At 55.2% G+C, this 23122-nt stretch overlaps 1 protein-coding gene across 1 annotated transcript in view; it reads left to right on the forward strand.

Moving 5' to 3' along the window:
- Nucleotides 1-4033: 4033 nt before the first annotated feature.
- Nucleotides 4034-23122, forward strand: part of LOC309651212 (uncharacterized protein) — a gene marked incomplete at its 5' end in the record, with an annotated part of 30491 nt that continues 11402 nt past the window's right edge. The window contains 2 exons of the mRNA XM_082443656.1: nucleotides 4034-4148; nucleotides 14642-22672. Coding sequence (XP_082299782.1) covers nucleotides 4034-4148; nucleotides 14642-15582 — 1056 coding nt within the window. The 3' untranslated portion in view covers nucleotides 15583-22672. The remainder of the gene's footprint in view (nucleotides 4149-14641; nucleotides 22673-23122) is intronic.

A 23122-nucleotide genomic window follows, 5' to 3' on the forward strand; every position in this document is an offset into this window, starting at 1 on the left:
TTAATCCTCACAACAGCCCTAGGAGGAAAGGAAATGTCACCATCCCCAGTGAACAGGAAGAAGCCTGAGGCTCTGGGAGGTTGAATCAGCCCTCACGGTCCCACTGGTCCCAGATTCATGCTGCCTCATTCCCTCACTCAGAGGAGAGACCGAGGCCCAGGAAGGGGTCGATCCCAGAGCTTTCTCCCCGTGTCCTGGGCACCTCGCCTCACCTTGGGTCTCCTTTGTTTGTTTAGTTGACATTGTATTTTGAATAGGTCATCTATTCATATGGTTCACAATTCAGATGTGAAAAGAGTTGGCTGAATAATGTCCACACCGAATCCCAGACACCTGTGACTATGTTACCTTAGTTAGCAAAAGGGACTTTGCAGGTGTGATTAAGTTTAAGAACCTTGGGGGCTTCCCTGGTGGCGCAGTGGTTAAGAATCCGCCTGCCAATGCAGGGGACACGGGTTCGAGCCCTGGTCCGGGAAGATCCCACGTGCCGCGGAGCAACCAAGCCCACGCGCCACAACTACTGAGCCTGTGCTGTAGAGCCCATGAGCCACAGCTACTGAAGCCCGCGTGCCTAGAGCCCGTGCTCCGCAACGAGAAGCCACCGCAATGAGAAGCCCACGCACCACAACAAAGAGTAGCCCCCGCTCACCGCAACTAGGGAAAGCCCGAGCGCAGCAACAAAGACCCAGCGCAGCCATAAATAAATAAATAAATAAATAGATTTATTTTTTTTAAAAAGTTTAAGGACCTTGGGATGGAAGGTGATCCTGGGTCATCTGGGTGGATGTAAATGTAATCACAAGGGTCCTTACAAGTGGGAGGCATGAGGTCAGGGAGAGATGAGAAGATGCCATCTAATGGCTTTGAAGATGGCGAAGGAGTGTCTTAGCTCGGGCTGCCATCATAAAGGCTGCCCACCCTCATGACCTCATGTAACCCTGATCACTTCCCAAAGACCCCACCTCCAGATACCATCACATTGGAGGTTAGGGCTTCAACATATGAATTTTGGGGGGACACAGACATTCAGTCTATAACAAAGGGGCCATGAGCCAAGGAATATAGGCAGCCTCTAAAAGCTGGAAAATGCAAGGAAACAGATTCTCCCCTAGGGCCTTCAGAAGGAGCACAGCCCTACGGGCTCATCTTAGACTTCTGGCCTCCAGAACTGTAAGATAATAAATTTATATTGTTTGAAGCCGCTAATTTGTTACAGCAGACATAAGAAACGAATACATCCCCCCCCTTCTCCCGCCACCTACTGCCCCTCCCAGAAGCAAACAGTTGGTTTTGAATGTTTCATGCATATACAAACATACACACACACACTTCCTTCCCCCACAAACCATAGCATACTATACACCCTCCTCAGGGCAAGCCTGTCCTCCAGGTCACTGATTTGGATACAGCCCCCTCCTCCCACAAACACTTAGTGCAGGCCAGGTACTGTGCCAGGCCAGGGATGGGAGACGCCTGACACACTGCCCTTGAGGGGAGGTTGAGGCACCAAACACAGCCGGCAAGGGCTGGGGGAGCGGAGGGTGAGAGTAATGCCTCCTACTTGCTGCTCAGAATTCACATATGGCCAGGCACTGGGGGCTGGGGGATGCCGGGTCATGCACAGGGTCATGCATGGGGTCCTTGCGGTGATGACACGGTGGTGACACTACTCAGCATCTCGACTGGTGGCAGACACAGGTGATAGGATTATATCAACCAGACCCACACCCAAACGAATGCAAATAAAACTCGGAATAAGGTGGACAAATTGCATGAAGGCCAATGTGCTGGGTGTGATATTGTATGTAGCTTTGAAAAGTGTTACCATTGGGGGAACTGAGCAAAGAGATCTTTCTGTTACTGCTTACAACTGCCTGTGAATCTACATTGATCTCAGTACAAATTTCCATTAAAAGAATTTATTTTGGGTGCCAAAGTTGGGCTTAGGGGCTTCTCCCCTGTGCTCATGGCTGCCCAGGCTTGAAAGGGGAGCTCCCCCTCCACCACGTCAGAGCTCCTTCATGGTATCTCCAGATTTAGCCTGTGCCTGACCCACCAGGGGCACTCAGCAAAGGTGGGATGAGAGACTGAATGATTGCATGAATGGATGGGTGAATGAATGTGTGAAGTGAATCTGTGAATGAATGCATGAATGGATGAATGAGTGAACGCATGAATGGATGAATGAATGAATGCATGCGTGAATCTGAGTGAATGCATGAATGGATGCACTCCAGGCAGGATGAAGAAGACAGGAAGGCTTAGGGCAGGAGGGTAACCCTGCTTGGACCTTGGAGCAGGACAGCGCCTCGAAAAGCCTGCCCACATGCCTGGCCTGAGACCAGAGTCCCCCTCAAAGGAACCCTGCCTGCAACTAACATCAAGGGACTCAGGTCCCCAATCTGCCACTTCCAGACACCCTGAGGTGAATTCACAGCAACACTTCTTACTATCCCATCACAAACACCCCCAAACTTCCCCAGCCCCAGGCTCCTGATCCTGCTGAGGATCCCTGGGGTCTCCCCTCCACACTGCCATCCCTGTGAAGCAGGACCCTGAGCCTGGTGGGGTCTAAGGCGGTTGGGGGTGGGGGCTCAGATCCAGGTTTCCTCCCAGATCTAGGCCTCTTTCCCCCTCCAGGTGAGCAGAGAGCCACCTGGGGGGGGGGAGGGGAGGGGAAGGGGGAGTGGGGGACCCTGTGCAGGGCTGAGCAGCCTTAGGGTTCCTACTCTGACTTTGCTGCCTGGCTCCATTAGAACCCCCCTTTCTGTCTTGTGGGAAACCAGGGGCTGACACAGGTGGCCTAGTAAGAGAAGCCCCGCCCCCTGCCTCTGCTCCTTCGTGCTTTAGGTCCCAAAGTTAGCCTGGGGGGGGGGGGGGAAAGGCCCTGCAGCCCCCTCCTCTGTTCCCCTCTCTCCAGTAGGGTGGGTGCCACCCCTGCGCCTTCCCAAAGGTCTTCCACCCCGTCTTTCTCCTCTCCCTCCTTCTCTCCCTCTCCCCACCAGCCTCCTAAATCAGGAGTGGGGGTCGGTGAGCTGAGCTGAAGCCCTTCTCGGGCACTTCCCGCAGCCCGAGCTGAGCTGATCCGAGGGCACCTGCGCCTCCTTGCCCCGCACCCCGTCATTCCTAGCCTCCCCATAACCGCGAGCCTCCGCGTTAGGAAGGCAAATCGGAGGCCCCCAGCCCTTGACTAGAGCAATCCCTGCTCGCCTTCTTTTAAGGAGTTTTTTTCCAAGGGAATATTTGCCGATCACTCGAATCCCTTAAAAAAAGCGAGGAGGGGGGAGAGAGTAGTTCTAGTTAAGAGGGAGGAGCTGGCTGGTTCAACTGCAGGTCAGTGGGCCCGGCCCGCGAGGCCTGCGCTCGGATTTGTTCTGTAGCAATAAAAGCGGCGATTTCTGAGGGCTCGGCCGGCACGGTCCTGGGCCCTTGCGCCGCTGATGCTCACGGCTCTGGGGTGGGGCTGACTGGCACTCTCATTTTAAAGACAGGCAAGGAGGCGAAGCGACCTGCCCACCTAGAAGGGAGTATGGGAGCCACCCCTGAAATGAGCCCAGGCACCCTTGCCGCTGCGCGCGGCGGGGGGAGAGCCGGCCGCGCATTGATCGCTGGTGTAGACGCAGCGTCTCTGCGCACCCGCGCCCGGCCGGCTGTCGGGAACTCGAGCCGGCTCCGCGCGTGCTTCCTGGAAACGTGCTCGCTGGCGAGGAGCCGCTCGGTGACTGCAGCCCCGGGCCGCCTCGCCCGAGGGCCGGGCTGGGCACCGCGGCGCCCGCGGGCTGCCGCCCCCGCAGGGCCGCCCGGGGCGCGGGTCAGCCCCAGGGGATCCGACGCGCCGCCGGGCGGGCGGACGGGAGGCGGAGGGGGACCCGCGGGGGAAGCCGTAGGGCGGTATCTCAGCTGCTGAGAGGCGAGCCCGCCTCCTTTCCGGGTAACCTCGCGGCCGCGCCGAGGCGGGTGGTGCCGCGCCGGGAGGGGGCGGGGCCGGCCGGAGCCGCGTCCCTCGAGGTTGCAGGTGGGCCCGGGCCCCATGATGGGCCGGCGGGGCCGGTCTCCCGACGCAGTAAGAACCCCCTACCCGCTGCCTCCCAACCAGAACCGCTTGGCACACCTTCAGGCACAGAATGTTTATTGGGCACCTACTATGCGTGAGTCCCCGGGTGCAGCCGACTGGGGTGGGGGGCTGTTTCTCCCATTCAGAAAATGTTCCAGAGTTTGTGGATTTATTTATTTATAAACCATAGGCACCCTATGACTGGGTTTATATATCATGTACCCACAAAAGTTGAAATTTTCAAATGATGAGATAAAGAGTAGAAATAGAGAGGTTGTGTTTCTTTCCATATGCCAATGGCTTGTCTTGAATACGACCCGCCTTCCGAGACCTGGGTTTATTTTAGTGGCTGCATCTGGGCTGGACCTGGAGTTGGAGAAAACACCCCCACTCTCACCCTGATCCTCCCACTGGGGTCTATATCATCCTGCCCCACCAGGCCCAAGGCTGAGGTGTCTTTGGGGCTCTGGATCCTACTTCAGTGGAGGGTAGCAGATGACAGGCTACTATACTGGGAGGTCCTCTGAGGTCTGGGTTCAAATCTTGCATCTGCTGCTTCCTGGCTTCGTGACCTCGGGCCTCTCTAAGCCTCAGTGGCCTCTTCTGTAAACCTGAGGGAGCAGCATCTCCCCCCTGCCTAGCCGAAAGCCTGGGGTGCAGGCTGCCCCCTGATTTGGCTCTGCTGCCAGATGGACACCCCGGGCCACCCTAAATGGCAAAGCAGCTAGAAGCACATCCCAAGGGGCCAGACAAGGATATGTAGATTCAGACTGAAGGAATTTATTGTGTGTCTAGCTTAGGGTATGGTTCTGGTGAAGGGTAACTGTTAGTAAAAACCTGTGTCACCAAACTGAAGGGCTTCAGGGGAGAGGAGGGGTTCAAGGAGGAGTTGATGAGAGAGAAGAACGAGGGACCAAAGAGGCAGTCAGTTAGTCAGTCAACAAACATGAACTGAGCGTTGGCTCTGTGCTGGGCAGTGGACAGTCAGGGTGCTCACTCAGCAGCCTGGGATCCCTAGAAACCCAGGGTGTCCCCATCAGGGAGCATCGGAGCCACCTTCAGGCCAGGGCTGAGGGGCCCCCAGGAGCTGGGGGGAAGCCAGGCCCAGAGCTGAGGTGTGGTCCCCCTGGGCGGAGAGTGACTCAGGCCCCGCCCAGCCTCCCCACCGCCTGGGTTTGGTTTGTTTAAGAACAAATTAGTCACGGAGCAGGCAGCTTTCCCGAAAATAAAATGAGAATCCCCAGGAAACAGGGAAAATTGAAGGCAGGCGGGTGAGTCAGCACGTGCTGCCCCCAGGGCTCCACTTTCCAAAAGGCTGCGCCCTCTTCCCCTGCCCCCTTCCGCCCCTCCCTGTCCCCCCTCCGGGGACACTGACTTTAACCTCCCGTCTCAGCACGTTCTCTGCCACCACGAGGCTCCCCCTTGTTTTTCTCCTTCTCCCTTACTTTCCTCTCGTCCTCTCCCGACTCTCCCCTCCTGCTCCGCTGCCTCGCCTCCCTCGCCGAGGCTGTGGCCCCACGCATGCGCACTCACGCATCGATCGCCTTCCATCCTTCGGTCCCCGTTTGCATCGTTCGTGCGTTCATTCGTTCCATTCGTGTTTACAGAGCACCTGCCAGATCCGGGCGTCGTGGGCGGGAGGGAAGACGAGCAGAGAAAGAGAGAAAGCCTCCCCCGCCCCCAAGCTCGTGGGGAAAGGAGACTCCTGCTAGGAGACCTAAGAGGATGTTACCGGACACTCCATCCTCCCACCTTCCCCTGCTCCTCCAGTCACTCCCTCCGCTGGGACTGACAGAGCTGGGCCCCCAACCAATTGCTTGAGGACTTCATTCCGAGCTCTCTGTCCCTGCCTCCCTCCCCATCAGAGTACAGGGCCACAGGCTGAGGGGGTGTCTGGGGAGGGCCACAGGCTGAGGGGGTGTCTGGGGAGGCCCAACCAAGCAGGGCAGGAGAGCAGGGGGAAGCCTTTCTCGCCCACTGTTCCTCCTTGTGCCCAGAGCCGGGGTGATGAGCAGCTGGGCTGTGTTTTGAATTTGAGGGATGGGATCTCATGGCCACCTGTTCCCTGTCTCCCCATCCCGAGCCTCCTGTGGGAGGAGGAGGCCAGGCCTCAGCTATGGGCAGGGCTCTGGGGCATGCCCCCTCCAACCCAAACCTCTGAGGGCAGCAGGGAAGGTTCCAGGCTGAAGAAGGGGATGGCATAGGGGAACCAGGCCCCTGCGCACCTGGCCTCTCAGGACAGTGCCAGCCTGCTGTGGCCTGGGGTCCGTCTGGCCAGAGCAGGTGAGACCCCTCCATTAAGACAAGTCCCTGAGGGGCCAGGGGCCCTGTGGCTCCCCACATGGCCAGGGCCCTTCGATTCAGTCTCCCCCCACCCCCCTCCCCACCTCCCAGATGGACTCGGTGCGTGCGGGACCCCTGGGGCCACCGTCTTCCCAGATCCCTCTCACTAGCCCCTCAGGAGCAGGGAGGCGGCCACAGGCCTGGGTCACGGGGCTGGGCCGGGGTCTCCTGGCTCCCTGGTCACTGTCCAATCTCTGTCAGCCGCTCTCGATGAATAATTTAGTTGTTCGAATTACAGTAAAGAGCTATTCAACTTCCCTTCCCAAATCGTTAAGAGCTGATACAAGATGCCTCTGCTCCTTCTAAGGAAAGTCCCTTTCCCAGTGGAACTGAGCCTTGTGGGCAGGGATCTCCCCCTCCCCCCAGTCATTCACCAATATTGGACAGGGATAGGGAACTGGTTTTTGCTTTTTTTCATCTCAGCTGCAAAAAAATGGATTGTAGCCTAAGATGCCAGTTCCTGGGAGCAGGAGAGTGCAACTGTCCTGAGGGGTGAGGCGGGTGCCATTTTGGAAAGAGCCTTGGGGAGCTCACGTTGACCCCAAGTCACAAGTGCAGGCCCCTGGAGGGCATTCGAGATGCAAGAAGGAGCATTGCAGGAGCCTGGGAGGAAGGAGCATGGGGTGTGAAACCAACTGGATGGTGCAAGAGTGTGTGTGCGTGCGCGTGCATGTGCAGGCACACGTGAACGTGTGCACGTGTCTATGTGTGTATGTTGCAGCCATGACCGTGCATTGCACGTGCACAGGTGGGCGCGTGTGCACTCCTGTGTGCACCGTGCGTGCGTTATGTACACGTGTGTGCGTGCACCTGTGTGGGTGTGTGCACGTTCTTGGAGGGCGAGCGTGCAGCTGGGACTGGATGAGGGCTGGCAGCACTGGGGCGGCTCTCAAGCCGTCAAGTGGCTCTCGGGCGTTTCCAGAGCTGGGAGAGTTGGGTGGGGAATCCGGGTGGAGCTGGGCTCCAGCGACCCAGTCAGGTGACTTGCAGGCAGGCAGGGGAGGGGCTTTAGGAAGTTCGGAGAGAGGGAGGGAGGAGTGGGAAAGGGCCAGGGTGGGGACCTTGGCTGGGAGGTGCTGTGAAGAGTGAGGCGACATCTAGGGACTTGAGCGTTCCGGTTCCCCGGCCAAGGATGGCGGGAGGTGGGGCTCCCCCGGGTGATGGAGCCCACTGGGTACGGCGCAGCGGAGAGGGCGGGAGACCTGGCCTGGAGCCTCGGCCCTGCCGATGGAGGCCTCCCAGCGCCTGGGGAGGGCCTGCTGCCCGGGACGGGGGTGGGGGGGAGCAAGGAGGGCTGAGGTCGCAGGCTCCCACTCCTTGCAGCTGTGCTGCCGAGGAGGCTGGAGGAGGAGGGAGCCTGTGAAGTCAGGCCCGGAGGCAGGCTCAGCCCGAGCAGCAGGAATCCCTGCCTCCAGCCAGCTCTCCCCGTCTAACCGAAGGAATCTGTTCTCCTGCAGCCCTGTCGCAGGAATGGACCTGCATTTCCCGCGACTCACCCCCACCCCAGTCCCTTTGCCTGCAGCAAAGACGACTGAGACGACTGAGGGTCAGGGCTTGATAGAGTCACTCTAACTGGTCCCAGATACTCAGGGGAGGAGGTGGCCTGGGGTCTAGTCCTCAGGCAGCTACCCAGGGGCCCCACCTCTGGAAGGGAGCTCGGAGACAAATGCACAAAGGCGGCTTCTTGAGGAGGCCTGACCCCCGCCACCCCTGGTTTGCAGGTCTGTGTGGGGTGAGGGGAGACCCCTGGAGGAATGCATCTGTCCCGCGCACTCCAGTGAAAGGCCAGCTCCCAACACCACGCAAAGGAGAAACACCTCCACCCAACCTCGTGGGCTTGTACCACTCTTCCTGCCTAAGCCCAATCTTGCAGCCCCCAAGTGCGTTGGGATGGCAGAAGGCAGCACTCTCCCCCAGCTAGATGGTTTGCCCCATAGATGCCCAGGGTCCCCTGAGAGCCCCCCCATGGTCCCAGCCTCCTAAGGGGATCCTTGAACATTGATGCCCTTCTGCCCTCATCCGAAGGCCATGTGACCTCGGCATCCCCTGGCCAGATGTGGGCCCACACCAGGCCCCTGGGACGGCCCTCCATCTGCTGTGTCGGCATCCCTCCAGCTCTGGCTGAGCAGGAGTGGAGAGAAGTAGAGGGAATACCCCCTGGGCCTTACTGGGGCCTCCCTGGAATAAGGACAGCAGCTTCTGGTACCCTCCCCATCCCTCCCTCCCTGAGCCCTGAGCCCAGTCTTGGCCTCCTGAGAGAGGAAGGCGTAGTCAAGTTCCACAGAAGGAGAGAGTTCTCCCAGTTTACTTGGAAAGGACAGGGAATGTTCTGATTTCCAAGCCTTCCCATGGCCCCATGGGCAGCTCCTTGCTTCCTGGTGATAGGACTAGGGAGCTCTCTCCCCCTCCCTCTTTTCCTCCCGCTCCCTCCTCTCCTCCCCCTCCCCAGCAGGCTTGTGCAGGTTGGCACCCGGCTGGTGGCAGTTGAGCAGAGCCTACCCACCCTCAGCTCTTGTCCTCTCCTGGCTGGGATATGGTGGGCGGGTCATCTCTGTGGCCTCCCTCCCCCTACTGCCAACCTGCAATCTCTCCATCGCTCCACTCCATCCCCAGTGGGCTTCTCCCAGGGCCCAGAAAGTTTTTCTCTCTCTCACCCCCTGGCCTTTGAACATGATTTCCCAAGGCCAGGAGTCAGCAAACTTTTTCTGAAAAGGGCCAGGTGGTCCTTATTTGCGTCTCTGCCATTGTAGCATGAAAAGTAGACATAGAGAATTAACAAACCAATGCGTGTGGCTGTGTTCTAATAAAACTTTATTTATGGACATTGAAATTTGAATTTCATGTAATTTTCACATGTCATGAAGTAGTATTCTTTTGGTTTGTTTTTCAACTGTTTAAAAATGTAGAAACATTCTTTGTTCATGGGCTGAACCAAAACAGGTGGCAAAGTTGGGTTTGGCCTGTGGGCTACAGTTTGCTGCCCCCCTGTTCTAGGCTGCCCCCTTGGCTAAATCCTCCTTAGGCTATAGCTGACACATCCCTTCCCTGACCAGGTGGGAACATCCCGTTGGACATACCCACAATGCCCTGCACTACTTCTTTCCTAATAGACAGCCCAGGACTGAGCCTGGCACACAGTAGGTGCTCAATGAGTGTTTGACAATTAAGCGTGCTTCCTACATATTGTCTCTTTTGATCTTCACAACATCTGAGTGAGACATAGCTATTATCTCCATTTTATAGACAAGGTAACTGAAGCCCAGAGAGGTTAAGTAACCTGCCCAGGGTCACCCAGCTAGCTGGGACAGAGGAGGAATTGAGCCTGCAGACTGCTTCCTGGGTGGCCGGGCAGCAAGGGCCTGGTCCTGGGCCTCTGTCCTGAAGCTAGGCTTCTAGAAGGTGTGGCCAGTCTTCTCGAGACATCAGGGAGCCCAGCCTGCCTTTCATCCTGGGTACCAGGCTTGCTCGGCAGCTGATGGAGGCTCCCAACAGCCTCTGTCCTCCCAAAGGCCCCTGTCCTTCCGTATGGTGGCCTTCTTTGTGACTCGATTCTGGGCTTCCTTCCCAGGGCTAGACCCAGGAACAATGGATCCCATTCCGTAGTCACCCGTCGCCCCTCCTCAGCCTCCCATCTGAGCCACCCGTAACACAGCCTGCAACAGCTGTCCTCCCCTCCCCACCAGCTGTGGACACGTCCCCACTGGCCAAGGCCTCTACTCGGCCTCCAGCCCAGCCCTTATTGCCAAGTGTTAATCTCCCCACGTATCAAAGGGGGATGATTACCATGACACCTTCCAGTCCCGTCGTCAGCCTGGGAATTGGGGCGCACTCCTGGGCGGGCCAGGCTGGATAAACATGTGGTCCAGCTGTGGCCTGCCTTCCCATCATGGGACATCTCGGGAGGTTTCTGAGGTTGAGGGCAGGAAGGTACGGGCACCTCCTTTGGACTGGCAGGCCCTGACCCCAGGACCACTGCAGCTCAGCTCTCCCTTCTAGCTCTTTCCCACAGAACATCCTGGCCTCAGGGATTCCCATCTCCTCGGCCAGAGTTCATCAGACGTTCCCCCATCCGCCCCCTCCCCTCTCCCCTGGAGAGAGGCAAGGAGGAGAGAGACCAGGATCATCCAGTGGGGCTGGAGGAGGAGAAGGCTGGGATTCCGGTGATGGGGGTGTAGTGAGGCAACAGGGTCTTGGGAGAGGTCAGCTTGCTGGTAGCCACAGGGTAGATCCCGCAATGGACATCACGGCTTTGGGGGCAGTGAGATGACAATGGGGAGTGAGTGCAGAAGAAAGGACTGGGGAGCCAGGCAGAGGAATTCTGAGGAACCAGATTCCTTAGGAGAAGTCCGAAGCTCTCTTCCCGTTCTCCCCCTGCCTTCCCCATAATTACAGGCTGAAATGCCCAGGGTCTCCAGCCAGAGAGAGAGAGGACATGGGTATGCTGGGCCCCCTGGGGGCCTCACTCTACTGCAAAAGCAGTCCTCTGCTCTCAGCTGTGCTGGGAACCATCTGCCAACTGCCACCAGCAAGATGGGTATGTGGTTCCTAGGCCGGGGCAGGAGCAAGGTTGAACACCTAGGGAGGGAGGAAGGAAGGAAGAAAGGAAGGAAAGAAAGGAGGGACTAAGGAAGGAGGAAGGAAGGAGGTGGGGGAAGAGAGAGAGAGAGAGGGAAGGAGGGAGGGAGGGATAGAAAGATGGAGAGAGAGGGGATGGAAGAAAATAAAGAGGGATGAAAGGAGAGAGGAAGGAAGGAGAGAAGGAGAGGGGGCCATGAGTAGCTCCCCACTTTGTGGTGGTCCCTGGGAGGCCCCTGGGCTGAGAGGCCCCTAGGTGTGTATGTGCTTATTTATTTGCTCTTCGGCGGTATTTATCCCACGTGTGCTTATTTATCTTCTGGCTCTGGCCCCAGGTCCGGCTGGGATTGGCAGCCCCGGGGCCGCAGGCTTGGTTGCCAAGGCAACGCCTCTTTGTTAGGCACCAGCATCTGAAAATGTCAGACTGTTTCCAGCGGGTCAGATCTGGTTCCCTCCCTTCTTTCCCCTTCTCCTTTTTCAATTCCAGTTGCCTCTGCCCAAGTTGCAAACTTCCTCTGTCTCCATGGGGATGGAGGAGGGCTGTCTCTCTTTTTCCGTCCCAAACATCTGTCTCTATAAACAGTTGTGCAGGGCACCTCCTCCTTCTGGGCCCAGGCTATGGGGAGGAAGTGCTTTGTTTATCTGGAGGGGGTCGGTTTCCTTGCTCCTTCGGGCTGGCTGCTGTGGGATGGCTGCAGCCCTGGACTCTGGGAGCCCCGGGCGGGCGGCCAGTGCCCGCTGCTCCTCTGGGCCAGCACTTGGTGGGAAGGGTGGTTGCTCTGCACAGTTGTCTGGTAGACCTTGGCTCTGCTTTGCTAGCTGGGCTGCCTTAGACAGGTTACTTAACCTCTCTGAGCCTCTGTTTCCTCCTCTGTAAAGTGGGGAAGCTAATAGTGCCTCTGTCCAGTGGGTAATGGTGTCACAAAGTGTCAGGTGCAACCACTGGAGCTCTCTCTAGAAGGCCCTTGTATTTCATGGTCCCGGGGATTCTTCCTGTAAGTTACTGCTATTATCAGCCCCAGTCAGGAGAATGTTGAGAGGTTGATTGGTGCAGGGTTGGAATTCCACCCAGATGCAAGCGTCTGAAACCCAGGTCCTCCGTTTGCAGACTGAAGAGCTTGGATCAAGTGACCTCCTCCCCAGCTTGAAATTTTGATTTCTTTTAGGGAAGAGGGTGGGGAGAACTAAGAAATTAGTGGGGTTTTGCCGAGATCCGGGGACCGGAATGCACGATGTATGGGGTGAGGAGTCAGGGACGGAGACTCCGATGACTCAGACCCGCTTTCTGCAGCTGGTAGAGACGCGAACTGGGCCTCAGGAAAGAACACAGCACTGGCCCAGGCCCAGCCCCGGCTCGGCCACCTCGGAGAGCCTGTCCTGGCCCCACGTGGCCTAAAGTGCCAGCGTCACTCCCATGGGTCTCAGCAACCTAACTCCCAGCTCCAAGTCCCATGCTTTTTCTTGCATGTACAGTCCCAGCGTGGTGCACAGAATGAGATCAATTACACTGCTTCTAGGTGATCAGAGGAGAGACCTCATAAACAACCAGGTCAGTGGCTAAGTGACAGCCCGGGCTTCAGAGCAGGAAGAGCTGGGTTTGAATCCAGCTTCATTAATTGCTGGTGGACCTTGGGCAAGTTAACCTCTCTGAGACTCTTGTTATCTCATGTGTAAAATGGGTAGCAGAACAGTACCCACTGAGGGGGATGCTGACAAAGGGCTCGGGGAGCAGTAAGGCTGGGATGCTGGTGGCAGGGGTCTCCGGTCGGGGATGGGAGAGCCGTGACCAAGAACCCATCCCTGGAAGGCGGGAGGCAGGACCACGTGAGAGCCGAGGTGCAATCCCCAGTGCAAGCTCCATCGTTCCATCTGTAGAAAACACAGATTGAAAGATAAAATTATGAAGAATTTCAAGGTGACTGCAGAGCACTAAACCCCAAGCACTGGGCTTTCTTCTGAGTGCAAGGCCCTGTGTGACAGCCTGCCCCTGAGAATGTAATGTGACTGATTGCTGTCTCCTGGGATGTCTTCCAAGAGACTGAATAAAATGGACCGGAGCACAGATGCCGGGAGGAAGGGAGAATTTATACACGGCTTCACCCTCCAGCAAATTGACGTCCCAGACTTCACGGATGCCGAGTGGTCCTTCAGCACTCCAGGCGGGGCGGGAGGGAAGAGCTCGGGGTGCTGGACCCACGCCAGGTGCGGCTAGGTGGAGACCCCCACCAGGGCTGACCCTGTAGGCCAGGAGCATCTGAGAAGGCACATAAAAAGCATCTGATGCAAAGTCCCTTTCCTGACGTTGATGTTGATTCTGTAAGACATGCCCTTGCTTTTAGGACACACACGCCGAAGTGTTTCAGGGGAAAGAGGCATCATGTCTGCAACTTACTCTCAAGTGGCCTAGGGGAAAAATGGGGAGAGAGGGGGAAAGAAAATGGTAACACAAACGTGGTATAATGTTAACATTTGGGATATTTGGGTGAAGCGTATACTGTAATTTTTTGTAGTATTTTTGAAACTTTTCTGTAAGCCTGAAGTTACTTCAAAACAAAAAGTTGGGCTTTTCTGTTTTGTTTTGTTTTGAAGGGCATGATACAGTTATTATTGCCAGGGGTTGGGGGGTGTGGAAATACCAGCAAAGAGCCAGTCCTGCTGGCGGCGGGTCGGTGCTACTTGGAGGACCCCAGGTTCTGCAGGAGGCACCTCGGCCGTGGGACAGGGCAGCAGTGGCATCACAGTGCCAGCCCCCCCGCACCACTCCTGCCACCATAGGGCTCCAGCTTTCCGGCCCTGTGGCCAGTCTTTCCCTTTGGGGGGCCGGTGACTCAGCCATGGCTTCCATGTGGCAGGAAGTGGGCACGGTGACTCATGGATGGCTCTGCCCCCTCCCACCTGGAGGCTGGGACAGCAGCTGATGCCCCAGGTCAGACACGGCCCCCAGTGAGGGGGGTCTGCACCCCACAGTGATGTGCCCAGGGAGTGCCACTCTAGAGGCTGGGCCTGGAGCACTCCGCCAGCCGGGCCCCGTGGGGGCTGGCTGAACTTGCCCTCTGCCAGCTCTGCCCACAGCCTATGGCGTTTCATGGCCATCTGTGGGCATGTGGGCAATGTTGGACACTCCTTAAGGATTCCCCACTGTCTGCAAAGCTGGCAGCCGCTGCCACGGTCCCCGACCCTGCCAGATGCCCCAGCCAGGTGCCTTCACCAGGGACCTTGTTAGCACCCAGAAGTCACACAGACACCCGGGTGCCCAGGTCCCCGGGGCCCAGGCCCTTCCAGCCTGTGAAGGCTCAAGCTCTATGGCATTTCCCGCTTGCCTTGGAGACCTGTGCTGGGAACCTGTCTACTCTCTGATCGGTGGGTTCAAAACCAGCACCTGGACTAGTTAGTGAACGAAGGTTGCTCAGGGCCCAGGCTGTGTCTTCCCTCCAAGACACCCTGACCGTTTCAGCTTTTCTTCTCACTTAGGGCTGGGATTACTCGCTTCAAAATTAAGGCATGAACACATTTATGAGGGTGGTCATAAAAGTGACCCAGTGCTTGCACATCTGCTGTCTCATGTATCCTCATAACACAGAGGGAGACTGAGGCTCAGAGACGTTAAGGAACTTCTGGAGGCTACACAGTACCAAGTCTGGGTCTGAACTCGCGTCTTCCTGACTCCAGAGTCCACCCCGCCTTTATCACTCCTTGAGGTGGGCTGTGCGTTCTCCTTGACTCTTCGTGGTCTTTCCTGTGTCCACACTTTGTCTACCAGCTCCAGGGTGGATCAGGACGGGTGGCCGGGAGGAGGGCTTCCTTATTTTCCTAAGCCTCCCAGCACTCCGCACTCCCTGACACGTCGGGTGCCCGGGCATGGCTTCAGGCAGACTGAGTGTCTGATCGAGGGTGACTCAGGCCCAGCACCAGTCCTTGGCCCCAAACCCCGCCCACACCTACCCTGCGCCTGTTCCTCTTACCCCGCTTGGTGGGTGAGAGATCCCTTCCGGGGCTGCCTGGTGCCGGTGCCCACCTCCAGGCCAGTCTCTCTCTGGCTTCCTCTGCAGCCTCCTAGCCGCTCACTTGCCCGATCTGTTCCCCTGTTCCCGACTGTCCCTCTCCTGTGTGTTTCCCTTTGCTCCTCTTTCTCGCTTTTGATTTTCCATTCTGTTCCGTCTTTGCCTCCTTCCCTTTTTTATCTGTTTTTTTTTGTTTGTTTCTTCATTTTTTTATTTTTGTTTTTTTCCTTTCTTTTTCTTTCTTTATTTTGTTTGTTTGTTTCTTTTGTTTTCTCTCCTTCCCTTGCCTGCCCTCCTCTGTGCTGTCATCAGGCAGGCTATTGTCATTTCTCCAACAGCCAGTCAGCCAGTGGTGGCTTCCCTCGGGCCACCCCCGTTCAAGGGCCCCGTCTCGGCTTTGCAGGGTCACTTCCCACTTCCTTGGTGCAAACAGACCCAGGGGAGGTGCTCCCAGCCAGTTGGAAAGGGAGCTGGGTGTCCTCTGGTCCAGCCTCCCCGGGGGTGAGCCGGCCTCTGCTGGAGCAGTCCTGTCAACGGCAGGCTCCCGGACCCCTACAGTCCCAGGTTCCTGCAGGGACAATGAGGTGCGTTCTTGGGACAGCTGGATGAGACAGTGCTCTGAGTACCTGGCATTCAGAGGAACGCTGTTTCCCCTTTCATTGTACTGAGTTGAAATCAGCCTCTTGGATACTTCCCTTGTTCTTTGATCTGGGGGGAAGCCATCTCCCCATGACTGTCAACTAGCTGGTGAAACCATCATCCTTCTCTTCTCTCAGGGAAACATCCTGCCCCTCACAGAATGTGAGTTTTCATACTTCCACGTCTTTCCTCCGAGGCCCCCCAGTTCTAGGGCTCCTGGGGCATCTGATTCAGGACTATTTATTCAATCCTTTTCAATCTCATGTGTCTCTTTCAAGCTATTGTTCCAGCCTGTCATCATTTTTGAATCCAGATGAGTTGGATTATCCCCCCCACCCCCTGACTTTGTTTTATCTGAAAATCTGGTCATATGCTTTCATGGTCTTCATCCAGGTCACGGATGAAAATATTCCGCAAGGCCAGAGACTTGTGGCACATCTCTAAAGACTTACCTCCAGATGGACATTGTTTCCTAATCAATTGCTTTTTTTGGTTTTTTGTTTGTTTATTTGTGTTTTGGCCACACTGCGAGGCAGGCGGGCTCTTAGTTCCCCCATCAGGCATCGAACCCATGTCCCCGGCAGTGGAAGCGTGGAGTCTCAACCACTGGATGGCCAGGGAAGTCCCATACAATTACTTTTTTTTTTTTTTTTCCTTTTTGGCTGCACCGCCGCATGTGGAACTTCCCTGACCAGGGGTCAAACCCTCACCCCCTTCAGTGGAAGCACACTTAACCACCGGCCCACCAGGGAAGTCCTATGCTTTTTGTTTTGTTTTTAGTAATTCTTTCTACCTGCTACAACCTAACCATGCTATTTTCAAGGCTACCTTTTTCAATGTCTTCCATAAGGCGATCACAGAAAGCCAAATGTTCTAATGGAATCAAGGTATTCTATATCCATAGCAATTTTTTTTTTTTTGGCCGAGCTGCATGGCTTGCGGAATCTTATTTCCCCGACCAGGGATCGAACCCGGGCCCCCTGCAGTGGAAGCGTGGAGTCCTAAACACTGAATTGCCAGGAAACAGGGAATTCCCTATCCATAGTATTTCTATGATCTGACAATCCTGTCAAAGAAGAAAGGACTTATTTGGCCTGAGTTGCTAATAGTAAGTTAAAAAATTTTTTTTTATCCTTGAAAAAAGGATAGTCAGTATTCATTTTATTATCACTTCCAGATAGATGAAAAAGAATTGTAAAGCATTCCAAATCTCCCTAGGCCGAGATAAGCACTTCAAACATTTTGGTATATATTTCTACAAGTTTCTAAAAACATCTAGAGGTATGTATGCCAAAAAACTCATAAAAATGCCATCATACCTAAATACTCTTTTGTTATCTGCTTCTTTAACTTACTAATGTTTTGTGAATATCTTCACATATAAATAAGTGTACAGCTAAACTATTTTGATTGGCTGTGTAGTATTCCATTTTCAGGATATCTATTCAACAGACCCTGCATTACTGGATTCCAATTTTTTTGCCTTTATAAACCTTGCTACATAAACCTATTATGAACATGTCTTGTTCCTTGCCTGAAACAAGTTCAGATCTTATACTCTGCCTTTTCTAAGTATCCTCTGACTCCCCACAGTGTTTATCTATACTTCTCATGTGAACCTATTTCCATTACAATAATTATACACTATCTTCTCCCTGCTTGTAGCCCCTAAGATTCTTTAGGGAGCAGTCCACCCCAATGTAATGCCTAACACAGTAGCTTGTACTTAGACACACTCCGTAAATATTTGTTGACTAAGGGCATGAATAAACGAATTTATTTAATGATTCATTCTAGAGTTTTGCTGGTGATTAACATCATACTCGCTGGTTTCTAGTTCCCGAAGTCTGGTTTCTGCCCCAGTGGGGCCTGGTTTGCCCATCTTCTGGTCCCTCGCCCAATCTCAGGGATGAGAGAAAGTGCAGCCAGGGTTGTGACCTCCCGCCACCCATCCCCACGGTCCCAGGATGGTGATGGCTTTGCCCTGGGCTGACACGAGTTGATTCAGAGCCTCCCTGCCCACTCTCACGGTCGGTCTCCTCTCCCGTCTCTGACTTCAGTTCTCTCTTAGCCTCCCCCGGCCCTCCTTCCTTTCTGAATTTGATTGAGAAGCAGGTAAGCTTGGAGCAGGTCCGCATGGCCTTGGGAGGCCATCTGGGGAAGGGGTGAGGGTGTGGCTGCCTTGCGTGGCTCCCTCGTGAGAAAGATACAAAAGCCCCTGCTCTTTAGTGCTTGGGTGAGATTGACAGAGTTTGGGGATGGGCCGGTACACAGTAGGTGCTCAATCAAGGCAGTTTTCTCTCTCCTCTTCCTTTACTGGACACAATTCAGTCTTCTCCCCTAAGGACTGGGTCTGCCCCTGAGGGGTCACTGTTGGTGGAGAGCCCTCCCTCCTTCCCTTCCTCCCTCTTCTCTCCTTATCTTTTTGAAATATGACCTCAGTTTCCTAGAAGTGTTTTTTTGTTGTTTTTTTTGCCCTCGCCATGCGGCTAGTTCCCTGCCCAGGGATTGAACCCGGGCCCCGGCGGTGAAAAGCGCCAAGTCCTAATCACTGGACCGCCAGGCAAGTCCTTAGAAGTGTTTTATTTAGTACCCCAGCCACCAGCACTCTTTTCTCATAGAGCTCACTTGCGATTAGATTGATCTGTGGATTTTTTTTCCTAGTTCATGATTTTCCTTGACCCATTTTCACTCCTAGGGCCTATAGCTTTTTTGGGCCAGAGTTTCCCTGAACTTTTTGGAAAAACGTCCCTTAAAGTCTAGGGAACCCATCTGACAAATCCCAGTGTCTCTCTCCTTAGCTATCATTAACCCATAGGAAATCACGTGCAAGTGACCCCCACAATGAAATACCTTTCCTGGGGACTTCCCTGGTGGTCCAGAAGTTGAGACTCCACGCTCCCAATGCAGGGGGCCCAACTTTGATCCCTGGTCAGGGAACTAGATCCCGCATGCATGCCGTAACTAAAGATCCTGCATGCTGCAATGAAGATCTTGCATGCCGCAACTAAGACCCGGCACAGCCAAATAAATAAATAAATATTAAAAAAAAAAAAAAAAAGAAAGAAAGAAGGAAAATTCCTTTCCTGGAGCTCAAACATCAGCCTCTTCACTGGAATAAAGACCATCATCATCCCCACCGCCACTGTGATCGGTCAGCTCGGCCCAAGATTAACTGTTGATGCCATGCCTGGCTCTATAAGGGGTTGCCTTACTAAATACTGGCTAAGAAAGGCAACGTGATCCAATATAACAAAATCTACTGGGCATCGACTATGTGACTATGAACCGGGGATTGGGGAGAGAAAAGATAGATGAGAATTGGCTTGCCCTCAAAGAGCTTAGAATCTAATGACTAAGAACTTAGGTTTGGAATTGGAGAGCTTACAACGTAAAATGAAGGCGCATAAAGATGAAGCGGGTAATATCAGGATAGTTTTTTTTTTTTTTTTAAAGAATTTTAAAGCGGTGTTGCCTTCCTGTTTCTTCATCAGGGGTAAGTAATTTCCAGTCATCCCATCCATTCAACAAATATGTATTAAGAAAGCAAAACACAGGCCAAGAGCCTGCTGTGTGCATGGCTGGATGCACAATGAGGCCGTTCTCAGGAGACTGAGCTCTGCTCTGTGAGAAAGCATAAAACGGAGGGGACACCAAGGTCAGAGGGCAAGTGCCCAGTCCTTGCCAGTGAGAGTCATCTTGAGTTCCACTTGAGGGGTTCAGAGTTGGGTCATCGAGGGTGGAAAGTTCTGGAAAAACCCTAATACCCCTGTTGCAACATTCTAGGAAAAATGGTCCATCTACTGAATAAGGGTGAATCAGCCGGGGAAGGTTTGGGGCTATCAGCGCTGTCCCACGGCCACTTGTCCCCAGTCTTTGGTTCCCCAGTGAAGTTCCAGCTACCCTCTGGGGGCCGAGGGGAGGAGACGGTGAGCTCTGATCGGGAATTTCAATGAGACATATGCAAATGGTCAGTGGGCTCTTCAGAGGAAGTTATGAGAGGAGAGGGCTATGGGCAGCTCAGCACCCATAACCCGCAAAGCAGAAGTGAGAGCCGTGAGATTTCCCAGTCCTCCCTCCCCTTCTCACCCAGCCCTGCCCCCATGGTGTGGGCCTCCTTCCCTCTCAGAAATGAGACCTGTGACTTTTCCCCAATTACCCAAGTCTGAAGAAATGTTTGTCTTGAAGGGAAACTAGACTTGTTAAGCCTCTTTTCAGCCCCAGAATTGAGGAATGGATTTGGGGCACCCAGTGGGGCTGAGCAGGTGAAAGGAGGGGGAAAGGAGTAACCCCCCTCCCCACCCCCACCTTGAGCACCTACCAAGTATCAGGCCAGGGATCCAGGGCCCTCTGCAGGGTGGCCCCATCCTCACTGGCAGTGAGTGGCTGGCGGGACCAGGACCTGACCTCGCCAGCCAAGTTCCCACACGCTCTGGCCCCAGGGCCACTGCCCCCCCGGACAGTAAGCCCCCTCAAGACTGGGCAAATGCTATTCTTTCAGGAAACTAGGACACCACTTGGAGTATTTCCGCTGCAGCTCTGGCCTTTGACACAGACGCACATCTGGAAAACGCGGCCTTCCTTCCCCACGGAGTTTTGAATGAGCAGTTCTGGATTCCCAGTCACTTCCACTTGTAATTAATTGTCAATTGATTACCCGTTCACTTACACGTGTCAGTGTGAAGGCGCTAGCCTCTCTGTCAGGAAGTCAACCATCTATTGACGAGTGAGTCAAAGCATCGGGTGGCTGTTACTTATTCATGAGCCAGGGTGCCCGTGTAGCTGGGTTTCCCCTCACCTGTTCCAGCTTGCCCTGAAAGATGGAAGTAAAGGGCCCTGGGGAGAAAGTGGTTTCCTGACTCTTCCTGGGCCCATATTTGAACCACACTTTCTTCCCTCGCTTGCTTGCTCTCTCTCTCTCTCTCTCTCTCTCTCTCTCACACACACGATTTCCATCCCAGGTCTGGTGGCTTTTTGCCTGACCTTTTACCCATATCCCACAGTGTTAACCCTGGCCAACCCACGGTGTAAACAAAACTATATGGCACCATAAAGCATCAGCAGTAAACTGTAGAACATATTCCTTTTTTTTTTTTTTTAAGATGACTTTTATTTTACTTTATTTTCTGGCCACTCCACACGGCATGTGGGATCTTAGTTCCCCGACCAGAGACTGAACCCGTGCCCCCTGCGTTGGAAGTGCGGAGTCTTAACCACTGGACTTCCAGGGAAGTCCTGTAGACCGTATTTCTTTTTCTGGGGAGTGAGGTGAGAGGAATTGGGCATGGGGATAAGTTTTATTTTTTATTAACATACAATTGATTTTTTATTTATTTTCACTGAGTTTAAGTATACATTTGGTACACGTGTTTTACTCACAGGTACTAGTGTGATAATTTGAAAGAAAAGCTGCGGGGCGTAAACTGCAGTGGGGAAAAGCCTGGGGCTAAAAGTGGGGCATCTGAGGACCCAGCAGCTAATGCTGGAGGGGCAGAGGACATTCTGTGGGCCAGCTGGGCCTGGGCGCTGGCCTCGTTACTGAAGCAAGCCACTTAATCTCTTTAAACCTCAAATGCTTCATCTGAACACCAGGAGGACCGCTGTGTGGACCGCTGTGTCGATTCCCCCTCTCTTCTTCTAACGTGGTGCACATGGTGCTGGCGGGATGAAGACCACCTGGGGCTGGTTGGAAATTAAGCATCTCAGGGCCTCCGCATTTTAACAAGATCCAAGTGGCTTGTGCTGACAAAGTTTGATTAGTGCTGGGCTAAACAACATGACGTATTTAAAACACCTAAAAATTTTTTTAAAAAATAAATAAAACACCTAGCAGAGAATTTGGCAATGTTAGTTTCCCTCCTCTTCCCTTCCCTGAGTGTGCTCAGATGGGATTTCGGTTAGGTTAGATGATGGCTGTGACTTGCATTCTGATGGTGTCACATATATTTTGTCTCCTTACAACCATGATGTGGGATAGGCCACAGATAGTCTTATCTTGGTTCATAGATGGAAGAGTGTGGCCCTGATGAGTCCAGCAATGGGTCCTAAGGTTACAGAGTAGACCCAAGGGGACCAGGGCCACATGTGCAGATGCTCAAGGCTTCAACCACCAAGCCCAGGCTACCCATGGAAGCGGCCACTCCCTCTGGTGGGGGAAGGGATCCAGGGGGCAGCTGGAGCATATGCTCATCAGATGGGTTAGCTGGATAGGATGTAAAAAGATCCCAAGGGGCTGGAGTTTGGTGTCCTCAATGTGACAGTTTAACAACTTTCATTTAATGACCATTTGGGGGGCACCCATCCTGTGCTGGGCACTGGGAATTCAACACTGAACCATATGGACACATAGGTGATGGGCGATAGTCAGGAAGGGCAGGCAAATGGGACACATGGGGACACTGGCTGTGCCCAGGCAAGCACAGGGTGCTGGGAAGACCACCCCAGACCGAGAGATGGGAGCAGAGGGGCGGAGAGGCGCAGGCGCCAGCACCTGCGTGGTGGGCACTGATGAGGGAGCACCGTGGCCACAGGCTCTGGACATTCAGTCAGTGACCTGGCACCAGAGAATGTTCCCGGCCTAGGGAAGGACCTGGGTCTGGCCAAAATAGAGGAGGGAGCTGGGCGCGGCCTGGGAGGAAGGTGGGGCGGTGGGGAGGGAAGGGAGCCCTGCCCCAGCGTGCCCTCTGTCCCGGGCGCGCACCCTGCCGGGAAGCCCTGGGGCCGCAGCTGCTCGGGCTGCCCGGCCCAGAATAGCCTCCCTTCCGGGCAGGGTTGCCCCGGCCCGCGGCGCCAGCGCCCGAAATAGGGCTCGGCCTGGAGGCCCGGGGGCGGCGGGCGGCGGGCGCGAGGGACCGCCGCAGCTCGGGGACGCGCCGGGGAACGGGCACCCGGGTGCGCGGCAGGGATCGGGGACCGGGGGCCGGGATGCCGGGCGCTGGGCCAGCCGCGGGGCGGCGGGGCGGGGCGCTGACCTCACAGTCCGCGAGGAAGCCCGTCGTCGGGGGCCGGCCGCGCTGATGGAAGGGCTGAGGAATCCGCAGCTGGCGGCGCGATGGGGCATGTGCGTGTGTGTACACTTCCCCTTTAAACGTGGCCCGGAGAGGAGCGGTTGCCATGGGCACGCACCCGGAAGGGGGGGGTGGTGAAGCCGAGGCGCGTCCGGACCGAGGTCCCGGTCCGGTCCTGGTCCGGGTCCTGGCGCGGGGCCCCGCCCGGGCAGGGGAGTCGGGAGATCCCGCCGGCGGGGGAAGGGTGGCGGAGACCCGCCTCCAGGGACACCCCAACCCGAGCCCGTCCCCCGCCCCCGCGGTGGCCCAGTCAGATGCAGTCCTGGACCAGGGTGTCCTGAGGAGGCTCTGTGCCTGCCCTGCCCACCAAGAGGTGCGCCTCGCGGGGGGGAGGGGGGGGGGAAACCAGCACAGGCTCCCCGCTGTTACCCTCCTTGGACCCTGAGGCTGAGAGTCTAAAAGGTGCCTGACGTCACTTTTTGCCCATGCAGCCACCACCCCTC

Source organism: Balaenoptera physalus (genome assembly GCF_965194825.1).
Source record: "Balaenoptera physalus genome assembly, chromosome: 20".
Lineage (NCBI taxonomy): Eukaryota > Metazoa > Chordata > Mammalia > Artiodactyla > Balaenopteridae > Balaenoptera > Balaenoptera physalus.